Here is a 9,304-nt window from a genome sequence, read left to right as displayed (position 1 = left end):
TTATTTTCATTTTCTTCAGCTTTAATTTGAATTTGCATATCAGTAATTGATGGTCTGTTCCACAGTCTGCCCCTGGCCTTGTCTTCACTGATGATGTGGAGCTTTTCCATCTTCTCTTTCTCTTTTTTTTAATGTAGGCATTTATTGCTATGACTTTTCCCCTGACCACTGCTTTTTGCTGTATCACAAAGACTGTGTGCTTTCATTTTTTGCTTGATTCTAAATATTCTAAATGTTCACTTTTGATATATCTGCATTTGCCTATAAAGTTCACCCCCTTTTGTGCCTTCCAGTCCCTGCATCCTGCTCTGCTGTCAGTTCACACTTGAGGTATATGGATGGGGGACATGGTGTAGATGGGAACCTTAGATTTCTCTTCATTATTGAGCCTGCCAGTGTGTGAAGAAGTCTATCTTTCCTAGGACCTTATTGTTTTATAGGAGTCCTGGTGTGGCACTGTGAGTTAATGTGCCAGACTGCAAAGCTGTTTGAACTGCAGGGCTGGCAGTTCAAGCTGACCAGTAGCTCCTTGGAAACCCTATACAGGGTTGCTATGGGTCGGGACCAACTCAATGGTACACAACAAAAACAACAACAATTGTTTTATAAGAACAGAATACTTTAAAATATCTGGTTCATCACACTGCTAGAAAAGAAGTCTATTTTACATTTTTGGTTGTAAAAGAAATGAAAACTTTTTCTTTTCTACTCTAGATTCTTTCAATAACATGTCCATCCTGGGAGTGAACTCGCCATATCAGCTCATTTACCAGTCTTCAACAGGTTGTCTGAGCTTTTCTCTCTCCACCGTAAGGGAAGGCAAGAAGAAAACAGGTAGACATGATTTTCAGCAAGACCATCTTTGGTGGTGGTGTGGGGGAGGGACAGTCTAGAGATGGTGGGATGGCTCGATTTGGTTTTCTAATAGGAAAGGTGTACTGGAGGTCCCGCAGCTCTGACACACTCTTTCCACATAAGACTGATGAATCTCAACCCCATTATTCCACCAGTAGTCTCATCCTCTGGAAATCTCCATGTCCTCCACTCCTGGAAAAGCACTTTCCTCACCTGGGACAACCCACCAAGCCCACAGTTCCCACCTCCTATGGAGTCCTGGTGTGACGCTGTAGCATAAGCACTGGACCACAAGGTCAATTTGAACTGCAAGCTTGGCGATTCAAACTCACCAACTACTCCACTCCTTGGAAACCCTATACAGGGTTGCTATGAGTTGGCACTGACTCAACAGCACTTAACAACAACCACAAGAGTATCCCAAACTCAGCCCCTTTGCTCAGAGCCATTTGTATCATCCTAGTCACACGGCAAGTGATAGAACCAAAATTTGAGCAGAGATGTTGAGATAGCAAATCTAAGAGATGCCAGTTGTGTGTCCAACGCTGGGCTAGTTTGTGTGGGAAGAAGACACACCAGATGGCAGATGAGTAGAAGGATAGGGAAGGGAGAGGTGAGTTGGAATGGGAGAGATGCAGACAAGGCCTTCCAGAACTTCCAACACAGCCCAGGGCTACGATGGGACGGGAGGGGTGTATCACATAGGTAATGTAGGATATGGGAGGTAGGAATTCTCAAAGACTGTCCAATTGATTTCCACAGACTCTGGAGGTAAGCCTGGAAGTTGAGACGCTTGGATTTGATTCCTGCCCCTGCCCCTGAGTGCTGTGACTTGCCTCCTCCCTCCCAGGCCCCACTCTTCTCATTGGTAAAATGAGGGTGGTGATGGGTACGGGGCAGTGTTGACGGAGCTGAAACACATATTTGATTTCTCATTGTCTACCTTTATTTTGCTACTCACCATATTGAGTTTGTCCTGTAGCCTTTCAGTTATGGAATAAATGTTCAGTGTCAGTCACGGTTCTAACTGCTGGGAATGAATGCAGTCTTCCCAAGGGAGCTTCCTAGGGTAGCAAGTAGATCCACCTGTTCATCTCTCACTTTCAGTCCTTTACCTCTGTGGATGCAGTGCATCTCATGTGCCCACTAACTCAGAGCATCGGTCCACCATCTGTTTCATTTGTTCCTGCTCTTAACACATTCCTTAACAAATCTACAAAGACATTTTGAGGGAAAAGAAGGCTCTGCAAGGAACCCAGTGATTATATGATTCTTCCTAATGGCCTTCAGGATGATGATAATTTCAGTGAGATTGTTTCAAAGCCATGATTCAATAAGCCTGTTAGCGTTTCTCTTTGTCTGTGTTCCTGTGGTCCCTGTCATCCCATTTAGATACATTTTTTTCATTATGCCTTGTGTGTTACAGCATCCCCACTAGGATGTATGTTTAGTGATGCTGCCTTTGTTATAGGTTCTTGATATTGGCTAGGAATTATTCTTACATATCCCTATTACCATCGCTGATTGACTATCCCTAACAGTTTATACGTAAAGTAACCATTTGTCCTAGCTTGCCCAGCAATGTCCCAGTTTTTGCTTATTGTCCTGGCATAATTATCAATTATGCCTCCTTTCTATTTTTAAGCTTGCCCAGTTTGGACAATATGTTATGTAGTCATTCTGGTTTTAAGTCATTTTTAGTTTGGGCCTTCCATTATCTATTCCATACACATGTGCTGTCATAGCTCATCAGTTGCCCATCCGCCCCCCGCCCCTTCATGGTATGGGGCAGGAAGACTTGCAGGAGACAGACCTCTGGCATCATACCAAGTCCCTGAGGGGACAGTAGCTACATCTGACAGGAAGTCCCACCTTTGAGGAAGGGAACTGGGGGAATGTGTTGACAGTGTTCCTAGTCAGAGCAAGAAGCTGTCAGCACTGGGGCCCAGGCCTCCGAGGCCAGGTCAGCACTGGATACTCAAATCAGCAGAAGGTCAGCCCAGGTAGCCAGGTCTCAGGCCTTGAGTGGCAGGAGAAATGGCAGAAAGGACCAGGAACTGGTGGGGATAATAAATAGTAGGAACAGTGCCCAAGCACTAGCCAGAAACTCCAAGGGTGTCTGACCACAAGCATGGCTGAAGTTGGAGGCCCACAGGGTCTTGTTGTTGTTATTGTGTGCCGTGGTATCGGTTCTGACTCATAGCGACACTGTACAGGGATTCTAAGGCTGTAAATCTTTACGGGAGTAGACTGCCTCATCTTTCTCCCGCGGAACAGCTGGTAGTTTTGAACTGCGGACTGTGAGATTAGCAGTCCGATTCGTAACCACTACGCTACCAGAGCAGGGTTTTGTGGGAGCCTGAAAATTCCCCTTGCTTAAAGCCTGTTTGGTTCCTGAAACGAGGTGAAGGTCGACCAGCAGATAATGAAGAAGATTCGATAGCTGCTGGTGGATCGGGGGTCAGCTGGTCTTGGAGGTACATTTCCAAATAGAGACCCCAGACACTCAGAGTCATTTTAGGGTCACCTCTATAGCTTTATTTGCTCATATCCTCAGATCATTCAACACTTGCTACAGAAGATAACAGCAAAAATAAGTTCAATAAATCCAAGCCATTGTCATTTAATCTCAAATTATAAATTCTGTCCCCTGAAGAAGCTCTGAGCTTAGTCAACAGTAGAGAAATGGGAAAGTTGGTTTAGACAAAATTGAAGGTGTTTTCTGTTTTGTTTTGTTTTTTGTCTTTCCTGAGAAGCATCAAAAGGGAATGGGTGCAGCCATGTTGAGTGGGCTGGCTCCTCACTTTTCACAAGTGGGTCCCTAATATGTGCTTAACAATTGACTTGTGTAGATTCGAGTCTTTTGTGTAAGGCATCTATCTGTCAAGGATTCTGGCCCCCAAGAGGCATAAAATCATGCCTCCATTATCTTGACTCTTGAGGGATGCTGTTCTCCTGTCTCCTCCCACCTTCACCCCCAGATGAATACAGCTGCTTAAGAAACCATTTTCTAAGTCCCTCCCAATCTCTTGGAACAGGCAAATCCAAAACTCTGGAAGAAGTAAGTCCACCCTTGCTCCATGCAGCAGGGACCTCTGTCTGTGACTATGTGGAGGTCAGCGACCCCTGCCCAGAGGCCCGGGAAAAGCTACAAGAGATGTGTCGCCATATGTGAGCACCCCGAAGATTAGGGGTAGTCTGGTGTCCTCCATGCCATCTTGCCCCACAGCAAGGCTGAGATGGGATGTCCTAAAAGGGGGTGGGTGCTAGTACCCATTTGTGCAGGAAAGGGCAGACAAGGAAGCATGTCTGAACCATGCCAGGACATGCCAGCCAGTTAGTCATGATAATAATGACAGCAGTGGTGTCTGTCCCTCAAACACAGCTTTCCCAGTCATTTTCCCATGCCTAACCCTCTTCATCCTCACTCCTAGCTGATGAGTGAGACTAGGTTCCTGTCCACTTTGCGGTCAGTCACACGGCCGCTTCTGTCTGGCTTCAAGTGCAGTGCTCGTTATCTCTGTAACAGGCAACCTCACTGACGATGCCCCTTTCGTGGGTCTTTTCACTGTAAAGACTCTGTGTCCTGGATTTTTATTTCTTAATGTAATTTGTCAGATGTTCTACTTTTATAGAAACACCTCTCTCTTAAAAAATACTTCTCAAAACAAGACAAAAAGCTATTTACATTGATTATTACTGATATTTATGATGAGGTGGAGCCAAAGTCTCAGATCATCGGCTTAGGAACATGCACATGTACTATTTAAGGCATGTACACGTGAATGTACATGTACTATCTAAGGCTTGTACATCTCCAGAGAGTAACTGGGTCAACGAGCATAACTGCTGCTGTGAAGTAACCTCTGCACTGATATCGTGGACGTCAGTGTTCTTTCCTTGCAGCCCCAGGGCTGAGAGTGAGCAGTCTCCTTAGCTCACTTCATCTCCCCATTCTGCGCACTGTTCTGCGCTCTAGGTCCTCAGCCTAGTGCTAAAGGTGGAAATCCAGACATCAGGCAAGAACTTGGTCTTCGAGAGATGCTGGGACCTTCCTGATTCTTCCTAAAAGCACTGTTTTTGAGGAGAAAGGAGTAGGGTGGGGAGTGGGTATTTCTGAGGACAGAGGATGGGATGGGAGTCTGGGGTGCTGGGGAAAACAGAATGGGTATCTAGAGCTTCCCTGGAGAGTGAGAGCCAAGTAGACAGAAGACATGTTGGTCCACTTCTCTGCAGAGAAGCTGAGAGGTCCTTGTGGAGAGGGAGGAATGTCTCCTACCCGGTGATATTACGCAACTACAAGACAAAGATACCCATTCATCCACCACCTACTTCCCAAGCTCAGTCCCTGAGTTCCCAGCAGCCTCACACTCCTACCTCCTACCAGCCAGCTCACCACATTCACTATGGTCGGCATTCTCAAGAGTGGAAAGGGCCCAAGAAGACCATCAAGTTGCATTATACCTTCTATGACGGGTCCTCTTTTGTTTAGTATCCTTTCATTCGGTGCTCCATTTCTCCCCAACAACTCAGTCCCTGCTACCCCAAACCAAAGAAACCAAACTACTTGCTGTGTAGTTGCTTCCAACTCCAGGCCACTGAAGTCTGTCTGTCAGAGTAGAACTGTGCTCTGTAGGGTTTCAGTGGCTAGTTTTTCACAAGCAGAATACCAGGCCTTTCTTCTGAGGTAGATGGAGGTGGGCTCGGCCAAACACTTAACCATTTGTACAACCCTGGGACTTACTTGGAATTCCAGGGCTTGAAAAAACCTAGGTGTTGACTTTGATCCTTTAGTTGATCAGAGAAACTTGGTGATAGGTCCTCAAGGGGATTAAGAATCTGTCCAGGTCAGATCAAGAGGGTCAAAGGAAGAAGTACCAAGTTCCAAGTCCCAAATGCTGTTCATTCCAGATCAACCAAATCCTTACTACATATAAGCAACCTAACAATGGCTAGGAATATGATAGATAGCCCCTGCTTCCAAGGATCTGCCAGATGAGAAGAGGTTGAAGACAGAGAAGGTCAGTTTGAATGGCAAGGTCGGCTGTTCAAACTCACCAGTCACTCTTTGGAAACCCTATACAGCAGGGGTGGGGGATGTCTGGCCTGCAGGCTATATGGTGGTGGTGGTTATGTGCCGTGGAGTCGGTTCCGACTCATAGTGACCCTGTAACAGGGTTTCCAAGGCTGTTAGACCCATGAAACCATTTGGTCTAGCTCTGCCAAGATAACTGCAATTCCAGCCATCACATAGTTGTTGTTGTTGTTAAATGCTGTCGAGTTCTGACCCATAGTGACCCTGTATAGGGTTTCTGAGGATCAGCTGGTGACTTTGAGCCACCAACTTTGTGGTTCAAAACCACTTTGCAGTCCAGCACATCAACCCACAGGGCTACACTAGGATTCCAGCCATCATATTAGGTGTGTTAATTAAATGTTTGATCAAATATAGCAAGCTATATTTTGTAAGGCCCGAGAATGATGTAAATTTTTTCAGGAAAAAGTTTCCCTACCCCTACAATACAGGATCACTAAGACTCGGAACCGACTCTTGGGCACTTGGGCGTCTTCTTCCTGTGCTATTACTGACTGACTTAATGGTCAAGCTCCCTATTCCTTACCTACTTCGCCACAAAGATCCACATATTTGAAGTCTGAGCCCTCACCCCCATGTCCACCTGGCACACTCCCCACCTATCCTCAGCTGAGATCTGCCTGTGTTCATGAGCATATGACCAGCAAGGAACCATCCTCAGGGTTCTCTGTGAGAACCTGATGACAGCTCTGCAGACCTTTTCCCTGAGAAATATGTGATTATAAGCATTACCTGTGTTTGCAGCAGGTTGCAGACTAACAAAGCTTGTTTATGAATTTGTGTCTGAGACCTCTATTGTTGTTGTTAGGAACTGTCCAGTTGGTTCTGACTCAGAGAGACCCTATGCACTGTGCAGCCCTGCTCCATCCTTATGATGCTATGGTTGAACCCATTGTTGCTGCCACTGTGGCAATCCATCTGGTTGAGGATCTTCTTTTTTTTTTTTTTGGCCAATGCTCCACTTTACCAAGTGGACTGACGACATAAAATTTCCTAGATTCATAGTTTGTACGCTCCACATTCCAATTATTAATGCATATTTGCAGCTGTTTCTTCTCATTTTGAGTTGTGCTCCATCACCAAATGAAAGTCATTAAGGTCGTCTCTAATTTGAGGAGGCAGTTCTTCCCCAGTTGTCTTTGAAGTGCCTTCCAACCTGAGGGCTCATCTTCTGGCAGTGTTCTGCTGCTATTCATAACGTTTTCAATGGTCCACCTCACCTTTTCCCTAGTCTGTAAGCTCTGCTGAAAGCTGTCCATCATGTGGACGTAAGTTCCAACATCACAGCAATATACAAGCCACCACAGTCTGACAAATTGACAGATGAGTAGTGTCTGCGAACACTAGATTTACAGAAACCATGGCTTTTAGAAGGCCTTGAGAGGGTGTACCTAATGGAATATGCATACCTCTGAGTAAATCGAGTTAGATCGCTTTCCTTCATTCTCAGATATTTATTAAATAGTTCAATGAACTAATAGGATGAAATAAATGGACCATTTATACCTTAGAGAGAATAGCATTAGTTAGATTTCTGTCTTTCCAAATGAATTCAGGGGGTGGAAAGGGCTTCCTTTGGAGAATGCTGTGACAAATCAGGAAGTCGCCTTGGTCCCTGTGTTCCTCTGAGGGTCTCTGTTGCTCACTCCTCAATATACTCTAGAGCTAGACCAGACTCCAGATACCCATCCATTTGGCAACACTGAAGCAGTCTTAGTTACACGAATTATTAAAAGTGGGAGAGACATACCCATTAGCTCTCAGCCCCCCATTGTGGGTGTCAGGTGTGACTTACTGTCAGAAAAGGAATTTGGGTCCAGTGCCTTCTTGCCTCTCCCAGGCACCACTTTGCGCCTTTAAGGATGGTTTCCTCCTGCAGAAAGCTGGGGGACAGTGGTGGGAGGGGACCTCACTTTACTAAGAAGAGTCCCTAGGCACTCAGAATCCCATGTTTTGGAAGAAGAGAACAGATTTCTGAGCGGTTTCAGCTCTCTTTCTCAGAGGCCAGGCTGCCAAACCAGGTTTACAAGCAAACAACCCCCTCCCTTCCCTGGGCCTCCTCTTCACTGAACTGGGAATTCAGGATTTAAGTGCCTTGTCAGAGAAGCCCTATTGTTTCTCTGCCCATAAATGAATCCATTCATCACGTTCAGCTCAGCCCTGCTTCCAATGTGTCCTGTGATATTGAACACAACCACCTCCTTTGAGAGTAACTGCTACTGGCTATAGTTTGTGGGGGCCCCCAACCCCTATCTTCTCTAACTCTTCATTGCATTTAATAGGATTATCTCCCTGAGCTCTGAAGGCAATTGTGTCTATGAATTAGGTTTCTATCAGCAGGACCAGAGGGGGAGGGGCACTGGTGTATGCTCTGGGCACAGCAGCCCAACTTGCTAGCATCTTTGATCCAATGGCCGCAGAACCGTGAGCCACCCCACATCTTTAGACCACTGCTACCTGCCCAGTGGCTCAGCCTGTGGTCACATCCTGGCCAGTAACGGCTCTAGAACGAGTCGTTGGTGACCTTGCGCAAGTCACTTCGCTTCCCAGTGCCTCACTTTCCTTGATTATAAGATGAGGAAGCTGGACCCAATGATTTTGAATGAAAAAATCTGTGTTACTCTTTTCAAAGGGTCACAATACTTACTAGAGAAAATATTTGGAAAACACTCCACTTACATCATGGCTCCCCTAGAACACTGGGATTCTGTTTCCACAGAGATTACTGGATATAGGTAAAAAGTTATAAATCAGTCCTTGTGGGTGCTAAAAATCTTCAAACCATGCCAGGGACTGCACTTGTCAGCTTTAGACCCCGGAACCATCATAGACTGCATTCCATTTGGTTTTTCAGTGCCTCCTCATATCTCTTCCTTCAATAGCCAATTCTCCCATCAAAACCTTCCCTTAAAGCCTTCTCTCACACTATTGTTTTTGCTAGGTGCTAACAAGTCAGTTCTGACTTATAGTGACTGTATGCACAACAGAACAAATTGCTGAGTGATCCTGCACCATCCTAACAATTGTGGTTACGTTTGAGCTCACTCTTGCTGCTACTGTGTCGATTGATCTTGCTGGGAGTCTTCCCTTTTTCCCAGACACTCCACTCTACCAAACATGATGTGTTTCACAAGTGACTGGTCCCTTATGACAGCATGTCTGCTATGAGGCATAAAGTTCTGCCATCCTGGCTTCTAGCGAGCATTATGGCAGTACTTCATCCAGGACACAGATGTTTGCTCTTCTGGCAGTCCGTCACACATTTTTTTTTTTTTTTTAATTTGAGGTTTTTATTGTGGATTGAGTGAAAGTTTACAGGGCATATCATCAGTTTTACATTCAACAAATCATACA

General features: G+C 45.5%; 1 protein-coding gene across 1 annotated transcript in view; it reads left to right on the top strand.

Moving 5' to 3' along the window:
• Positions 1–9,304, top strand: part of LOC102813064 (chromosome unknown open reading frame, human C3orf20) — a 148,315-nt gene that overhangs the window by 6,210 nt on the left and 132,801 nt on the right. Inside the window, exons 3-5 of the mRNA XM_006868687.1 lie at positions 715–834; positions 3,894–4,026; positions 5,092–5,346. Of these exons, the coding sequence (XP_006868749.1) occupies positions 715–834; positions 3,894–4,026; positions 5,092–5,346 (508 nt within the window). The remainder of the gene's footprint in view (positions 1–714; positions 835–3,893; positions 4,027–5,091; positions 5,347–9,304) is intronic.

Source organism: Chrysochloris asiatica, unplaced genomic scaffold (genome assembly GCF_000296735.1).
Source record: "Chrysochloris asiatica unplaced genomic scaffold, ChrAsi1.0 scaffold00121, whole genome shotgun sequence".
Classification (NCBI taxonomy): domain Eukaryota; kingdom Metazoa; phylum Chordata; class Mammalia; order Afrosoricida; family Chrysochloridae; genus Chrysochloris; species Chrysochloris asiatica.
The sequence above is the reverse complement of the archived record's forward strand: the minus strand, read 5'-3'. Positions and strand labels throughout refer to the sequence as shown.